The sequence below is a fragment of the Chiloscyllium punctatum genome, chromosome 12 (assembly GCF_047496795.1).
Source record: "Chiloscyllium punctatum isolate Juve2018m chromosome 12, sChiPun1.3, whole genome shotgun sequence".
Classification (NCBI taxonomy): domain Eukaryota; kingdom Metazoa; phylum Chordata; class Chondrichthyes; order Orectolobiformes; family Hemiscylliidae; genus Chiloscyllium; species Chiloscyllium punctatum.
Window position 1 is genome coordinate 6456250 of NC_092750.1, and position 18590 is coordinate 6474839.

General features: G+C 44.2%; 1 protein-coding gene across 1 annotated transcript in view; it reads right to left on the reverse strand.

Moving 5' to 3' along the window:
• Positions 1 to 10631, reverse strand: part of LOC140483575 (protein transport protein Sec61 subunit alpha-like 1) — a 29274-nt gene extending 18643 nt beyond the window's left edge. Inside the window, exons 1-4 of the mRNA XM_072581797.1 lie at positions 10459 to 10631; positions 6698 to 6765; positions 2696 to 2761; positions 2170 to 2248 (exon numbers count right to left, since the gene is read on the reverse strand). Coding sequence (XP_072437898.1) covers positions 2170 to 2248; positions 2696 to 2761; positions 6698 to 6765; positions 10459 to 10465 — 220 coding nt within the window. The 5' untranslated portion in view covers positions 10466 to 10631. The remainder of the gene's footprint in view (positions 1 to 2169; positions 2249 to 2695; positions 2762 to 6697; positions 6766 to 10458) is intronic.
• Between the last annotated feature and the right edge of the window lie 7959 nt (positions 10632 to 18590).

Consider the following 18590-nt stretch of genomic DNA (forward strand, 5'->3'; position numbering starts at 1 on the left):
TCAACTACACAATGTACAGTGGTGATAATCATTCGGATTTTCAAACAAGTACCAGTGACATTAAATAAAAGTTAAAAACATTTATACTGTGCAACATAATCTGGGGAAAAGATCACAAAATACAACAGAGAAGCAACTCTTCTAAAAACAGATAGTTTCTTGAGGACAGTAGTTTGAGACGTGGCAGAAAGCTAGTTGCATTGTTCATCACGGAGGAAACAAATGGAATTTTAAAAAGTGCACAAAAAAATGCTTATCAAAGTTACAATGTAAACTAGCTTGTCTGTTAAAGAAACAGATACAAAAAGGACAAACTAAACACAAGTGAGACTGTATGGCCGAACACAAAAATAAAAGAAATTTTGAGTGTTAAGGAGTCATACGCAAGGTACACAGAGGAGCGAATGATGAGAAATGAGCGAACAAGTTAAATCAGAAAAGTCAAAGGGGCACAATGCAATAAACTTTATTCAGGGTCATAAACAAAAGGGAAATATTTTACAAGTAAGAAATAAAGATTGTAACTAGGCTAGGAAGTTTAAAGCTTGGAATGGATAAAACCACAGATAATGAGTAGCTGCCAGAGATGGTAACAACTGTTTGCCTTCGTATTGGAGGAAAATATAATTGGTAAACACTGAATGATGAGATGATCACCAGTAAAAGGGCATTTAAAATAGAAAAGGAGTATTAATGAATGCGCAAACAATCGAATGGAGTAGGCCACATTCATTCCCTCAAACTTGCTTCAGTAATCAATGTGATCATGGCTGGCCTGATTTCTCCGTACTTCCCCTTGGACCCAATAACCTTTCACCCCCTTGCTTATCAAGGATTCACCTCTGCTTTAAAAGGAATGTCCAAAAATGCTGTTTCTACTTTTCAGGGTGTCAACCAGCCGATAGAAAAATAATTCTCATCTGTCTTAAATGGATAATGCCTTATTTGTAACTCTGGATAAAATTCATGATTCAGAGAGACAACACACGCATCTTAAAATGAATCTAGTGAAGAGATAGCAGAGGAATTTGGACAGATGCAATAGTTTGTTGGAAAAAGCATTAGTGCCAGATAACTGGTAGACAGTTCCTGTAGTTCTCATATTTGAGGACAGACCATACCCAGGGAATTAGAGGTGGGAAAATTAATGGAAACCCTCTAAACCTGAGAAAGGATAATTGAGAAATGAAAAGCATGGATTTCAAAAGGAAAAATCTTTCTTGACCATCTCTATTGACCTAATAGAGAGGTCTTTATTTAAAATTTTCGATACAGTCAGAACGTTCTCTGTAGGAAATAGCATGACTAGAGGCTGATGTAAGATCACCAGTAAGAGATCCAGAGAATCTTCTTTACATTGGGAAGAACATGGCATTTACATCCACAGCAGGTAGTTGATGTGAATAGTACAGATACAGTTAAGAGGAAAAAAAATAATGAAATTTGGATACAAGTTAGGAGTAGGCTGAAATGGAGCATAAGCAAAGGCACAGGATAGTCAGGACAATTGGTGCGTTTCTCTGTTGCGTATGCGCTATAATTATGAATCCAGTCTCCATCAACCATACACATTTAAGCAACATTATTCAGGAGACAATCCTCCTGTTTCAGTGATTTAATGAGATGTTCGGAATACTCTGGAACCTCAAGCAACTGTCCGCTCAAGAACAACTCAGGAATAATTCAATTTATGGCACCAGAACATGATTAAGGAAGTTTTCCATATGCACAGTATTAGTACTGGATTTCAAACCTGCCACTCAGAAAATACAAACTTGGGTACCAGATATTTATGTGCAGGTGAGAGAAACCTAGAGGACTGATAGTCCTCAGTGAACAATACTAGAGCTACAGAGACTGGTGCTGTCACGTTAACTAATCCCCTTCCTTTCCCCATTACAGAGAGAAGTGAGAATATCATTGAGTTCCAATTTAATGATGTGGCCCTAATGAAGGGCTTATGCCCAAAATGTTACATCTCCTGCTCTTCGGATGCTGCCTGACCTGCTGCTTTTCCAGTGCCACATTTTGACTCAACTGTAAGGAATGAACATTCATGGACACAGTACCTCATCTACCAGTCGAGACAAAGTGGAGGTAATTCACAAGTGCCACTCCTCTACCTTAACTGTCAATGTTACGATAATTCCTAAAATAAACTTCCATTACCTCTATTTGAAGCCAAAATAACTCTCATCCAGTAGAAAGGATCTGCGGAGTCTGAGGACATGATACCAAATAAAGGAATCTGAAGAGTTTAAAAACAAAATATTAAATAAGTAATCCCAGGTTTCCTGAAGCAGGTTTACAGTGAAATACTATTTACAGAGGAACCTCTATTATCCTGCAAGATCACAAGGTCCCGATGCATGGCTAAACTATATTATCCGGCATTAGATTATCCAGAATTTGATCAACCGAACAAAATACTCCCCATCCATGTCCCAATCAAGGTTCTTCTGTACACTCAAAGTATTAGGAAATCCAACTAAAAATATTTTTAACATTCAGCTATACTCCATCCCTGAACAAGAGGGGTAGTCAGCCAATTTCTCCTCTCCACAGATTCCCACTTAACATTTTTATTTAATAACCATACAGCTTTACAAATTGACTAAGTTAAGCAAACCATCTTGAAATGAAAACTTAGGTTTCCAAACAAAATGCTCAATGGTGTCAAATAACTTGAACTGACCTGGCAACAGACTAAGAAGATGAAGAGTGTAATTGCTGTCCATAGTACTTTCTCTCTAAATTGAATCTAGAAAAACAAAAATTAGAACATAGTAAAATTTTGTGGGTTTAACAAAATGTTTCAAACAGTAAGATGAAGAGCTTATTCAGCCCTTTTATCATTGAATTGTATCAGCTGCTTAGCATGCACCTTTACTCCATCATCCAACTTTAATATCTTTTAATATGCCTGGTTAGCAGAAACATGGAAACTTAACAGGAATAGATTACTCGGTCCTTCAAGCCTGCTCTGCCATTCAATATGATCGTGGCTAATCATCCAAATATTACCATGTTCCTGCTTTCTTCCCAAACTCTGAATCCCTTTACACCAAAAGCTACATCTATCTCCTTGAAAAATATTAAATGTTTGGCCTGAACCACTTTGTGGTAGAGGATTCCTTAGGTTCACCATCTCTGGGTGAAGAAATATCGCATCCCGGAGCTAAGTGGCCTATCACCCCTTCATCCTTAAACTGTGATGGTAATTAATTTCAGAAACGGCTCTTGGAATTGTTGAATGAGCTAGAATCTTTTTCAATGTAAAACCTTTTCACACTTACAAACATTTGTATGGAACAGGCTTATAGCTTCTCTCCCCATCGAACAAAATCTGCCCTAGAAGTTTCAATCAGGGCATTTGACGATGCCAAAGTTCCACACCATCCAAGGATGGAGCTACAAGCAGACAGCATTAAAACAGGGCTTACAATATATACAGCCATCATCAATATTGAATGGTACACGCAAGGTAAACCCAAAATTATATTTCAGGGCAAGTCAGGCCACAAAACACAAGCCAAATTTAATCTACTGAAAAATAAAAGTAACCTTAAGGAAGAGAACTGGGAAAAACCTTTACAAGGTCATAGACTTTGAAATAATCTACACAGTTAGTTAGTGAGTGAAGTAATTAGGAGAATTCTAAATACGTTAGATCAGAATATCCAGACTATATGATCAATCTAATTTAGAATCCAATGCTAAATGTTACAGTTCCAAATAATCAACATCCCAAATGTTCGATTACCTCTAATCCTTTTTTTTATATAAAGTGTCTTGCACACTAGAATTTATTAGATGATTAGATTCCCTAGGGTGTGGAAACAGGTCCTTCGGTCCAACAAGTCCACACCAACCCTCCGAAGAGCAACCCACCCAGACCCACTTCCCACTGACTAATCCACCTAACACTACGGGCAACTTAGAATGGCCAATTCACCTAACCTGCACATCTTTGGACTGTGGGAGGAAACCAGAGCACCTGGAGGAAACCCATGCAGACACGGGGAAAACGTGCAAACTCCAGACAGTTGCCCGAGGTGGGAATTGTACCTGGGTCCCTGGTGCTGTGAGGCAGCAGTGCTAACCACTGAGCCACCGTACCACTTCTTTCATCCAACCATTTTTTATTTGTGCTTTTCAAGATAAGTAACAGAAAATTTATATGGTCATCAAACTTACAAGAAGCTCCCCCTTCAATTTGGTCAAGATGATGGATTTATTACCTGGGCACAAAAATCAGTCATATTAATGGAGTAAAAACCTGGGGACATGAGCACAAATCCCATTACTGCAGCTCAGGGATTTTATTTCTACATGTTCATGGGATATGGGCATAAACTAGTTTGGTTAACATTGATTGCTCATTACCAATTCTCAAAGATGAGCTGCTTTCCTGATCTGTTGAAGTCGTTGGACCCTCAAAAATAAAAGGCCCAGAAATGTATTCTGTTACATTTAAGACAGTGGTTCGAAGGAATAGGCAATTAATGTTGGCCTTACACAAGTAGAAAATCTGTTTTGATAGGCAACTAAGTAGACATTTTGGGGAAGTCTGCAGTGTCCCCTCTGGATTATTAGCAATTAAGAGCCCTGCTAGTACCTGTTATTTAACTGTCATACCACAGAATGCAAACACTACTTCAAACCTGTAAAACTCAGCTTTGTTCCAAATGAGGTTACACATTGTAATACTTCTTCACCATGAAAAACCACCATGGTTAAGATCATAGTGTATCCAGCTGTAACCAACTTCTAACTGCAATGCAGCACTGAGGACATGGCTTTTGACTTTACCTCTGGTTTTCCATATTCACAGTGTCAGCTTCCTTGACTTTGCATGACACGGAACAAGAGAAGGTAAGCTGGATTAATAGTTTGCTTTTTGAGAGTTGGCACATACACTGTTTATGACTCTAATTCTATCTACTGGAAATTTTAAAGTAAAAAAGAGATTAGCATAATTTGAGAATTTTAAATACAACTTGTAAGTATTAATAGTTACAGGTAAGTGTACTCCCAAAACACAGATTAGGAGACATTTAAAAACACATGGAGGAGTCAGTGAACCACACCTGCACTGTCTTAATCCCTTGTTTATACCTGGAGACAGGAAATATATATTGTACTCCCAGCGGCATGAGTTAGAATAAACAAACTTGAACCTGGCCAATAGGAGCTATAGTTTTAAACAAAATGCACTGAGCAGACCAGAAACTTAACTGAGAAAGAGACAGATTTTGTAGCTTTACAATGTTAGGTACTTTCAAGTACTCTCACATGAGCCAAGGGTCCATGGTTTAATTCCTGCACAAATTTGGTAGAATTTAGTCATTTGCCTTCAATATTGCTGGATTAATGATGAATATCCAGCATAGAGAGAGACAGCACGGAAACTGACCCTTCAGTCTAACTTGCCCATGCCAACCACGTTTCCCAAACTAGCCTCACTTGCTGATCTATTCATTTCTCTCAACCTTCCCCTTCATGTACCCGTCCAAATGTCTTTTAAAATGTTGTAAGAGCATCTGCATCTACCACCTTCTCTAGCAGTTTATTCCACATACCTGAGAAAATTATGCCTTGGGGAGAAGACCTTTGCTATTCACCTTAACTAAACCCCACAGATTTTTATTAACCTCCTACACTCCAGTGAAAATATTCCCAGCCTCTCCTTATAACTCAAACCCTCGTGCCCTGGTAAATCTTTTCTGCACTCTTTCCAATTTAACTACATCCTTATGATAGCAGGGCAACCAGAACCATACATAGTACTCCAAAAGTGGCCTCACCAACACCCTGTACAACTGCAATACAGCATCCCAACTCCCACACTCAAATGCCTGAGCAAAGATGCTAAGTGTGCTAAACACCTTCACCACCGTCTACCCGCCACACTAATTTCAAAGAAATATGCACTTAAACCCTAGGTCTCTGTTTGAGAACACTACCTGTGCCCTACCATTAACGGTACAAGTCCTGCCCCTATTGTTCAAAATGGTAGATGCAGATTTACACTATTTAAAATACACTTGGGCAGACATATGGATAGAAAAAGATATGGACCAGATGCAGGCAAATGGGACTAGTTTAGTTTGGGAAGCTTGGCCAGCATGGATAAGTTGGACTGAAGGGTTTGTTTCTGCGCTGTATGACAATATTTTTTAAAAAATCAAAAATGCAAAATAGCATATCAACTTACTTCGCTTTGCTAACGGAAATAACTCTGAAAACTTAGCAAAGCAATGGGGAGATTGCATCACCTTGTCTCAGGTGATATCATGGCTGTGACTCAACTTCAGGTTTGAGTTCCAGAAACTGAGCACCTCATCCAAGCAATACTGCAATGCAGCACTCAGGACCCTGTGCAGCATCAATGTTACGGGCGCCTTTGACAATACGTTATACTTTAATCATTTCAGGTGGTTGTAAATGATCTCAGCTGTCTGAACAAAATCAGATATACAGTCTCATCATTTTCCTGTTTGCGGGAGCTTAATTACAGCCAGTGTAACAGATCTAACATCAACAGCACTTCCAAATTATTTAACTGGCTGCAAAGAAATTTGGGATGAAGTAAGTTGATTCACATATTCACCGAAGACAAATTAGCCATTTTTCTGCAACATAGCTTTTATAAATGAAAAAAATTGCAGATGAAGAAAGTGGTTGATGAATTTACCTTTCTTTCTGGCTTTTGGATTTCTGGTAAGACTGCACAGAACGGTTTGATAACTTCAAGGAATTTTACTGAAAAGCAAACCAAGGATAATCGTTTACAAGTTACAAAAAAAAAACACACACACAATCAAAACCAAAATGCAACATCAAAAAGTCGCTAGATCTAGCTTGGTCTCTGTAGTAAGAAATTCTTCATTGGATTAACAAAAGTTGGTAGGCATTTTTTAAACCCAAGTAACTGCCTGAAGAAACTGGTTCCCTGCCAGGACACAATTCTTCTCTTACACCTATCTGTGGAATATTCTTCAGCATGTGCCTACTCAAGAACAGGAGCAACATATTAAAGCCTGGTGTCTGCTTTCAATCGATGGTCATGGGCTTTCATCCAAGAGATACCAAATACTGGAGAGAATAAATTATGAGAAATCAACTATTCTTCAACTATGGCAAGACAAATTGCAGCTCTTCCGCTGATACCCTCTTCAATAGTAGCGAGTTTGACAACATAGCAGAAAGGGGATTAAAACCATATTGATTATTACTCAAATATTCATTGTTCGATAAATATATACTACTGTAATGTTCAGTTTCAGAGATTTCAGGAAAGAATAATGGGAGAAAGCTATCAACTCAATTCAATCCAATAGAAGCTTGAAAGAGGCTTGGCTAATCTCCACAATCACTAGCAATCTCTCCCTTGATGGTGATATCAGCAGCTGCAACTTTTGAGATGTGTGTTATGTCCAAGTCGAGCAAGTGTGTGGAACCAGAGCAACCTGACAGAATAACAAATTACAAATCCACAAAGCTTGCAGCTTCAGTGGTAAAACATGGGTTGCACACACCAGACAGGGGAAAAGGTTGTATAGTTTCCACCTTTGCTGTCTCAGACAGGGTACAGTCACAACAAGTTAACTACGCTAATGTATACCAATTCCATCAGCACATACTCATTGCTAAGCCAACAACCACACATCTAGTGGATGATGATTCCATATTCAAACCTCCCAAATAGTGAATTGGCAAGCTGGGTTGTGATCTCCTGTGCACCCATACAATCACTTTAAAGGACACCTGGAAGGGCAATATGAAGGTCACAGGCACAGCCAGTTAGGAGATCATCACCAAGGGCCTTAATATCTGAAGGCAATCTGGTCATGCTCTGGGAGAGGTAAAACAGAAGAGAAAAGCCCAGCCAGATCCTGGGAAAGAGACCAGCTAATTATGCCTGTTCTCAGCCTGTAATCCTTGGCAGCAAATGGGCAGAGACTGCCAGGCTAGAACTCCTGAGCCACATGAGGCCATGCTTAACAAGGTTGATTACCACAGCACAGACAATCACCTTGTAAAACAGAGGCTGCAAACCCCAGTTGATCTATGTTTTTCAGAAAAGCGTAAACATGACAAATGAGATTTTGATAAATGACAGAAGGGTTAGATTGTACACATGCAGGTTAAGCATTTAAATTCAAATAGGTTAAAAAGTGAAATTGGGCTACACATCTTGATTATATGAGAACTCAGATTGGATATTAGCTGTTTCTTTAAAAGATTAGCACTGCTGCCTCACAGCGCCAGAGACCCACGTTCAATTCCCACCTCAGGCAACTGTGTGTGGAGTTTGAACATTCTCTCAGTGTCTGCGTGGGTTTCCTCCGGGTGCTCCAGTTTCCTCCCACAGCCCAAAAAGATGTGCAGGTTAGATGAACTGGCCATGCTAAATTGCCCGTAGTGTTAGGTGAAGGGGTAAATGTAGGGGAATTGGTCTGGGTGGGTTGCTCTCCGGAGGGTCAGTGTGGACTTGTTGGGCAGAAGGGCCTGTTTCCACACTAATTAATCTAATCTAATCATTAACATGTCTTTCAAGCAGGCAAAAGTGAGGACTGCAGAAGCTGGAAACCATAGTTTAGATCAGAGTGATGCTAGAAAAGCACAGGTCAGGCAGAACCCAAGGAGCAGGAAAATCTAATGCTTTGGGCAAAAGGCCTTCATCCTATTCCTAATGAAGGGCTTTTGCCCGAAACATCGATTTTCTTGCTCCTCGGATGCTGCCTGACATGCTGTGCTTTTCCAGCATCACTCTGATCTAAACCCCCCATGTCTGTCAAGCAGCCTGATTTGGCTTATAGAGACAAACAAACTTGTTTCAGGCTGAGATAGAGATCACAAGACAAGAGATATTCATTTATCATCATAGAAATCAATATCAATGCAATTTCCTGGATTAGATTCAATGGTCTACAGAAGGACCAGAGACAGATTTACAATGTTTTATACATTAACTTAAGTTCACATACATGAAGCGAAAGATCACAGAGATCTTCCATCCAGAATACAGGTATATCCATATGTAGCCTTTTCAGGAACTAACAAACAACAGTGGTTGGTTAACCACCATGTCTAAGGAAAGAACAACATTACAAAAATACCCTAGATTTTCTGTTTTGATGGAAAGGCCATCTATACAGAGAGCTGAATGACCACATCGGCCAGGTAATTGCCTGAAAATACTGCTTCCAGATAAAGTAACTGATTTTCAGTTCTGTGCAATCAAATCAAGAGCAGAGACTGCGATTTCATGACACTATTTTAAATCAGAGCCAGGGTCTCTGGTTCCTTGGCAAATATTTATCCGTCAAACAACGTCACACAAGGGTGAGAGAACTGGAAGGGAGGCAAACAGGTGATTTTTGTGGCTTTGACTTAAGTATGGCACTAGATCCTATTCATCTACACCCCAATGCTGTATCTGCCCTTGACAAAAAAATGCCAGTTACTATTCCAAGAAAATCATAGGAGTTCTCTCATGTGCTCCAAGGGGAACATTGGACACCAAGCAACAGCTCCAAAATCATTATGACATTGTTGGTGGCAGCTTGCACAACACTGCCAATCCTTCAGAAGAATTCTCCCAGCCATTTACCTTTGAGATACCCAAAAGTAATGAAAGGTACCATGGAAACCTGCCACTTAACACATCCAGAAGGTCAAGCCAGGGCTGAAGGCCACCCACCACAAGGGAAAGTGCTGTGGAGGGGGGGGGGGCACCATACATATTGCAAACTTAACACATTCATACTCCAAACACCAGTGACAACATTACTGACAATCTGGCATCAAGTCATAAAAGATTCATTTACTGGGGGGGGGGGGGAAGCTCAGATAAAGAAATCAAATTAATTGGCAAGAATTTGTTAAAAGTGGCCTGTTAATGGTGGGGGGGGGGGGGGGGGGGGGAAAGAAATAGAGTTGAATGAAGATTGATGCTGATGATGCTGATGATGATGCATCTGACAGCGAAATAAAGGGCGACGTGGCATTTAAACTAACCCCCACCCACCAAGGCCCCAGCATCACTTCCCCCAGCTCCTGGGGGAAGACAGGCGGCCAGACTGGAGGGGAGTAGGGGGGGAGGTCATTCACTGGGAGGGCGGTTGTTTCATTGAATTAAATCCGATTTAACCCCCTACTCCCGTCAGGGGAAAGGCCTTCAGTCCCCACTTCGGTTAGATCAGGGCGGTCCTCCCAATGAACATCTAATAAGGCGGCAACACCAAGGGCTGCTCCAGGCTCCAGGCCCCAGGCCCCAGGCTCCAGGCTCCAGGCTCCAGGCTCCAGGCCCCAGGCCCCAGGCCCCCCCACCCCGGGGGTGGAAAGAGACGCTGAATCCCCGGGTTTGAGCAAAAAAAAATCACACAAGAAGCCCAGGCTTCGGCTGAGGCCTAAGAGAGATGTTTTATCCTCCAGCCGGGAAGTACTCACTGCCCATGTTAGCGGCTCTTTCTCTATCGGTGCTGCGGGACGCTGGGCCTGGGCCGGCTGACAGGACTCTCTCACTCGGACAAAAGTCCGCTCGACGCCCGAGAGACACGTCAGCTCCCGGCAACAGCGAATGGGCCCAGCTCTCAGCCAATCGCGACGCGCCTCCTGATACCACCTGACCGTCCCGCGTTAACGGTTGGACATCCCACACGCTCTTTCCCGGCTCTCGTCCAATCACAGTTCGCCGGAGGGGCGGGGTCAACAACAAACGTCAGGGACGCAGCGGTCCGCCAATCACATACCGTTCATTTGTACATCGTATCGTCCAATCGCAGCCGGCCTTCGGGTACCACCTGACCCTCTTCCGGACGTGCAAGGCTCCTAGCCAATTGTAGACCTCGCTCTCGTAACACGTGTCCGTCGACGGGGCGGACCGTTAACCAATCGCACACCATACCCGTGTGGGCGGGTTCTAGCCAATCACAGCCCCACATTGTGTTCCACGTGATCGTCCTGGATGGGCGGGACGGGTTTGGGGGCTGCGGACGCTGGCCCCGCCCCCACACGTGTGCTACGGAAAAACCCGAATCGGCTGGTGGCGAGTTGACGGATGTTCCCGAACGGTCTGCAGCCATCTGATGGCCCAGTGTTAGAAATCACACAACTCCAGGTCAACAGGTTTAATTGGAAGCACTAGCCTTCAGAGCACTGCTCCATCAACAACCTGTTGGACTATAACCTGGTGTTGTGTGATTTTTAACTCTGTACACCCCAGTCCAACACCGGCATCTCCAAATCACGATGGCCCAGTGGTAGCAACTTTGAATGTTTCTTCCACTGCCTCCGCCTCCGTGTCTACCTTTTTAGCCAAGACACCCCCTGATACACCGCAAACCCACTGAGTACCCCTTCTCCTGCCTCCAACACACCCCATCCACCTGGACATCCCGTGCTGGCCTGCCACCCACCTTTGATCTCTTCATTTCAATCTGCCGTCATGACATAGACTGCCTCAACCTGTCCACCCCCTTCACCCACTCTAACCTCTCATCCTCACAATGCGCAGCCCTCCACTCCCTCCACTCCAACCCCAACCTCACCATCAAACCAGCAGACAAAGGGGGTGCAGTAGTAGCGTGGCGCACTGACCTCTATACCACTGAAGCTTGGTGCCAACTCACAGACACCTCCTCCCACTGCCCCTTCAATAACGACCTCACCAAGCCATCATCTCCCAGACCATCCACAACCCTCATCACTTCTGAGGATCTCACAGTTTCCAACCTCATTGTCTGTGATCCCTGCACCGCCCGGTTCTACCTCCTACCGAAGATTCACAAACCTGACTTCCCCGGTCGACCTGTTGTTTCAGCCTGTTCCTGTCCCACTGAACTCATCTCTGCATACCTCAGCACCGTCTTGTCCCCCTTAGTCCAGGAACTCCCTACCTACCTTCGTGACACCACCAACGCCCTTAATCTCCTCCAAGACTTTCGTTCTAGGGTCTTATCTTAACCGTGGACATCCAGTGCCTGTACATATCGACCAGCCACAACGAAGGTCTCCAAGCCCAGCTATGCCTGCCTGTTGGTTGGATATGTGGAACAGTCCATCTTCGGTAGCTACACCGGCACCATCCCCCACCTGTTCTTCCACTACATCAATGACTGTATCAGTGCCACCTCGTGCTCCCTTGAGGTGGTTGAACAGTTCAATTTTACCTACACCTTCCACCCTGACCTCAAATTCATTGGACCATCTTGGCAACCTCCTGGACCTCTCCATCACCGTCTCTGGAGACCGACTAACCACAGACATATACTACAAGCCCACCGGCTCCCGCAGCTACCTTGACTATACATTCTCCCACCCTACCTCCTGTAAAAATGCCATCCCTTATTCCCAATTCCTCCGCCTCTGCCACATCTGTACCCAAGATGACCAATTCCACCTCAGAAAGTCCCAGATGGCCTCCTTCTTCCACGATCGCAACTTCCCTTCCCACATGGTTGACGGTGCCCTCCATCGTATCTCCTTCACTTCATGCACCACCGCCCTTGAAGCCCACCCCTCTCAATGCAACGCGGATCGTTTCAGAGAACATCTCTGGGACACCGCCCCATGGCTGAACACTTCAACACCCCCTCCCACTTCGTCAAGGACATGCAGGTCCTGGGCCTCCTCCACCACCAAACCCTTACCACCAACGCCTGGAGGAGGAATGCCTCAAATTCCACCTTGGGACCCTGCAACCACATGGGATAAATGTGGATTTCAGCAGCTTCCTCATTTCCCCAACCCCACGTTATCCCAGTGCCAAGCCTCGAACTCAGCACCACTCTCTGGACCCGTCCATCACTGCTGCCTCTGACGTATCACCTTCTCCCTCACCTTCATCCACCTATCGCTTTCCCAATTTCCTCCCCCCAACCCCACTACCCTCCCATTTATCTCTCAGCCCCAACCACAAGCCTCATTCCTGATGAAGGGCTTATGCCCGAAACATTGATTTTCCTGCTCCTGGAACACTGCCCGACTTGCGGTGCTTTTCCAGCACCACACTCTCGACTATGATCTCCAGCATCTGCAGTCCTCACTTTCTCTTAGCAATACAGACCATTTGCAGGTGGCAGTGGTAATGTCCCTAACTCTGAAGCAGGGGGCATGGGTTTAAGTCCCACCTGCTCCAGAGGTGTGTAATACTATCTTGAAACAGATGATTAGGAAAGATAGGTTAAGTTAAAAAAATTAAACAGACAAAGCCTTTTACCTGGAGTGGCAGAGTCCAGAACTAGAGGGGCATAGGGTTAAGGTGAAAGAGGAAAGGTTTAAAAGGGGCTTAAGGGGCAATTTTATTCAGCAACAGATGGAAAATGTGTCAACATGTGTCTTTTCATTGAATTTTAGAGGAAAAAAACAGGCATCTGGGAACATAAGAACAGGAGTAATTCAGTCAGCTTTCAAGCCTGTTCCATCATTCAACGAGATCATGGCCAATCTGTGGACTAACTCTATGTACCTATCCTTGGTCATTTTCCTTAATGCCTTTGCTTAACAAAAAGATTATCTATTTCATAGAGTCATGGAGATGTACAGCATGGAAACAGACTCTTCGGTACAACCCATCCATGCCAACCCGCTCTCCCAACCCAATCTAGTCCCACCTGCCAGCACCCGGCCCTTCTCCCTCCAAACCCTTCTCATTCATATACGCATCCAAATGTCTCTTAAATGTTGCAATTGTACCAGCCTCCACCACTTCCTCTGGCAGCTTATTCCATACACGTATCACCCTCTGTGTGAAAACGTTGCCCCTTAGGTCTCTTTTATATCTTTCCCCTCTCACCCTAAACCTATGCCCTCTTGTTCTGGACATGGCTCAACATGGCTTTGTGTGTGGGAAATTATGTCTCACAAACTTGATTGAGTTTTTTGAAGAAGTAACAAAGAAGATTAATGAGGGCAAAGCAGTGGATGTGGTCTATATGGACTGCAGTAAGGCGTTCGACAAGGTTCCCCATGGGAGATTGATTAGCAAGGTTAGATCTCATGGAATACAGGGAGAACTAGCCATTTGGATACACAACTGGCTCAAAGGTAGAAGACAGAGGGTGGTGGTGAAGGGTTGTTTTTCAGACTGGAGGCCTGTGACCAGTGGAGTGCCACAAGGCTCGGCGCTGGGTCCTCTACTTTTTGTCATTTATATAAATGATTTGGATGCGAGCATAAGAGGTACAGTTAGGAAGTTTGCAGATGACACCAAAATTGGAGGTATGGTGGACAGCGAAGAGAGTTACCTCAGATTACAACAGGATCTGGACCAGATGGGCCAATGGGCTGAGAACTGGCAGATGGAGTTTAATTCAGATAAATGTGAGGTGCTGCATTTTGGAAAGCAAACCTTAGCAGGACTTATATACTTAATGGTAAGGTCCTAGGGAGTGTTGCTGAACAAAGAGACCTTGGAGTGCAGACTCATAGCTCCTTGAAAGTAGAGTCGCAGGTAGATAGGATAGTGAAGAGTTTTGGATGCTTTTCCTTTGTTGGTGAGAGTATTGAGTACAGGAGTTGGGAGTCATGTTGTGGCTGTACAGTACATTGGTTAGACTACCGTTGGAATATTGCATGCAATTCTGGTCTCCTTCCTATCGGAAAGGTGTTGTGAATCTTGAAAGGGTTCAGAAAAGATTTACAAGGATGTTGCCAGGGTTGGAGGATTTGAGCTATAGGGAGAGGCTGAACAGACTGGGGCTGTTTTCCCTGGAGGGTTGGAGGCTGAGGGGTGACCTTATAGAAGTTTACAAAATTATGAGGGGCACAGATAGGATAAATAGGCAAAGTCTTTTTCCTGGGGTCGTGGAGTCCAGAACGAGAGGGGCATAGGTTTAGGGTGAGGGGAAAGATATAAAAGAGACCTAAGGGGCAACATTTTCATGCAAGACAGAGTGGTACGTGTATGGAATGAGCTGCCAGAGGATGTGGTGGAGGCTGGTACAATTGCAACATTTAAGAGACATTTGGATGGGTATATGAATAGGAAGGGTTTGGAAGGATATGGGCCGGGTGCTGGCAGGTGGGACTGGATTGGGTTGGGATATCTGGTCGGTGTGGACGGGTTGGATCAAAGGGTCTGTTTCCATGCTGTACATCTCTATAACTCTGTGACTCTAATCACAACATAGAGTTATACAGCTTGGAAGCAGGCTCTTCAGTCCAAACCATCCATGCCAACCATATTTCTAAGCTGAACTAGTCCCATTTGGCCCATATCCCTCTAAATCTTTCCCATCCATGTACCTGTTCACCACTTTTTCTGGCAGCTTGTTCTGTATATGCACCACCCTCTGTGAAAAAACATTGGCCCTCAGGTCCTTTTTAAATCTTTTCCTTCTCACCTTAAATCTATGCCCCCCCCCCCCCCCCCCCCCCGAGTTTTGAACTCCCCTTTCCTGGGGAAATACCTTATCTGTGCCCCTCATGATTTTATTTATAAGGACTAGGAGAAAGAGAGGACTGCAGATGCTGGTGATCAGTCGAAGATCTGGAATTATGTCCGAAACGTCGACTCTCCTGCTCCTCGGATGCTGTCTGACTGGCTTTGCTTTTTCAGCACTACACTCTTTGACTCATGATTTTATAAACCTCCATAAGGTCACCCCTCAGCCTCGTACAATCCAGGGAAAAAAGGTCCCAGCCTACAAAAGGTGTGAATTTCTTTTGCACGTTTCCGGTTTAATAACAACATTCCTATAGCAGGATGACCAGAACTGTGCACAGTACACCAAATGTGGCCTTACCAATGTCTTGTACAGACAGCATTTCTCATCCAGCAGACCTTGTAGCAAGCAGTCTTCCCCAGGCAGATGGAAGATGGACCAGGAGGAGTAGAGGAATATGGAGGGAAGAATTCCCTAGCAGGATGCTGCTCCCACATCTTTATTGAGACCAAACCCATTTGTCTACTGGAGTCACTGAGCCATCCCTTAATTGCCACAGTTGTATACTTTCTTTATCGAACTAACTAATAATCATATCTAAACTACTGCTTCTGACCAAAGTCAACAAACTGTCAAAGAATTACACGGATATCATCAACTTCCTGACCCCTTAATGCAACAAAATCCTGAGGAGTCTTGACCAGTTCACGAATGTCCTTTAGGGAAGGAAATCTGCCATCCTTACCTGGTCTGGCCAACATGTGACTCCAGACCCACAGCAGTGTGGTTGGCTCTCAACTGTCCTCTGACTTGGCCTAGCAAGCCATTCAGTTGCACCAATCCTTAGAAAGTCACAACGAAGAATCCCTCCCTAAGGGCATTGTGGGTCAACCCACAGCAAGTGGACTGCGACGGTTCAAGAAGGCAGCTCACCACTGCCTTCTCAAAGGCAAATAAGGATGGGCAATAAATGCTGGCCAGCCAGTGACACCCACGTCCTACAAATAAATACAAAAAAAAGTTAGAAAGGATGTTTCCTCTTGTGGGAGAATCTAGAACAAAGCGCCCATTTAAGACAGAGGTAAGGAAAATAAATTTCTCTCAGAGAGTTGAGTTATTGGAATTCCCTTCCTCAAAAGGCAGTGGCTACAGAATCTTTCAATATTTCTAAGGCAGAGGTAGATAGACTCTTCATGACCAATGGGGGATGAAGGGTCATTGAGGGATAAGCAGGAATGTAGAGTCGAGGTTAAAATTAGATCAGCCATTGAATGGCAAGACAGACTCAAAGGATTGGCCTCCTCTTGTTTATTGTATGTCTGTAAAAGTGATTAATTGGCTGAAAAGAACTTTGAGTTGAAAAGTATGGCGTTGGAAAAGCACAATAGGTCAGTCAGACTTTGTGGAGCAGGAAAGTCAATGTTTCAGGCATAAGCCCTTCATCAGGAATGTTGGCAGGTGGGGGGAGGGAACTGAGAGATTGAATGGGAGGGGGGTGGGGCTGGGAGGAAGGACTGATGGAGGGTTTTTGCCCGAAACGTCGATGTTCCTGCTCCTCGGATGCTGCCTGACCTGCTGTGCCTTTCCGGCACCACTCTACTCCGGAATCTGGTTTCCAGCATCTGTAGTCCTTACTTTTGCCTGGGAGGAAGGTAGCTGGGAAGGCCATAGGTGAATGCAGGTGGGCAGGTGATGATGGGTCAGACTGGAGGGTGGAGTGGATAGGTGGGAAAGAAGATGGACAGGTAGGACAGGTCATGAGGACAGTGCTAAGCTGGAAGATTGGAACTGGGGTAAGGTGGGGGGAGGGGAAATGAGGAATTTCACATTGATCCTGTGTGATTGGAGGGTCCCGAGGCGGAAGATGAGGCGTTCTACCTCCAGGAGTCGGGTGGTTAGGGAGTGGCGATGAAGGAGGCCAGGACCTGCATATCCTTGATGGTGTGGGAGGGGGAGTTGAAGTGGTTGGCCAAGTGAGGTTGGTTGGTCCCAGAGATGTTCCCTGAAACATTCCACAGGTTGGCATCCCTTCTCCACAATGTAGAGGAGACCACATCGAGAGCAACGGACACAGTAGATGACATGTGTGGAGGTGCAGGAAAATCTCTGTCGGTTGTGGAAGGATCCTTTGGGATGAAAGGTGAGGTGGGAGATGTGGGCGCAGTTTTACATCTCTTGTGGTGGCGAGGGAAGGTGCCGGGAGTAGATGGTGGATTGGTTGGGGGGGGGAGGTGGTTTGGACCTAACGAGGGAGTTACGGATGGAATGGTCTCTGCAGAACGCAGATAGGGGTGGGTAGAAATATGTCTGTGATGGTGGGGTCTGATTGGAGGTGGTGGAAATGGCAGAGGATAATGCGCTGTATCGGACTTTTGTGCCATCCTGAGACACAAACGGCACTATATAAATGCAAATCTTTCTTTAAAAGGTCACAGAAAACAACTGTGAGGAATGCTGCTGGGTTTAACTCAAGCTATTGAGGGTCTGTTTTGGGGGTTTGGAGGGTGAAAAATAAAATGGCTCAGTGATGTTGCAGATGTGACATTCAGCCAACAGAGGGAGTTTCTACTCCAATATTCACAATAAAGTAGACCTGAGTTACCCAGAGCAGAATAGTCAATGTTGCAAGGCTAGACAGGGTTTCAATGGTAGTCATGATTTGGAGATGCCGGTGTTGGACTGGGGTGTACAAAATTAAAAATCACACAACGAGAGGTTATAGTCCAACAGGTTTAATTGGAAGCACTAGCTTTCGGAGCATTACTCCTTCATCAGGTGGTTGTGGAGTACACAAATGTAAGACACAGAATTTATAGCAAAAGTTTACAGTGTGATGTAACTGAAATTATACATTGATAAATACTTGGATTGTTTGTTGAGTCTTTTGTCTGTTTGAATACTGTGATAGTTTCACTTCTTTCATGTGTATATCACAAAACCTTTTTTTAAAAGTTACGTTCTCAGGTTAACTGTACCAATTGGTGTTAGCCGGATAATGTTGAAGGTGTCAGTCCCCTGTGTTTTCTGTCTGTGCCATATTGTTTAGACTGTTTCTAATCTAAAAACTGAGTTTCATGCAGTTTTTGAGCAAAGTACAATGTTTGTGTGAGTAAGTGAGTGTTTGTGTGTGTATCTGTGAGTATGTCTGTGAGTGTGTCTGGGTGTGTCTGTGAGTGTGAGTATGTGTGTGTCTGT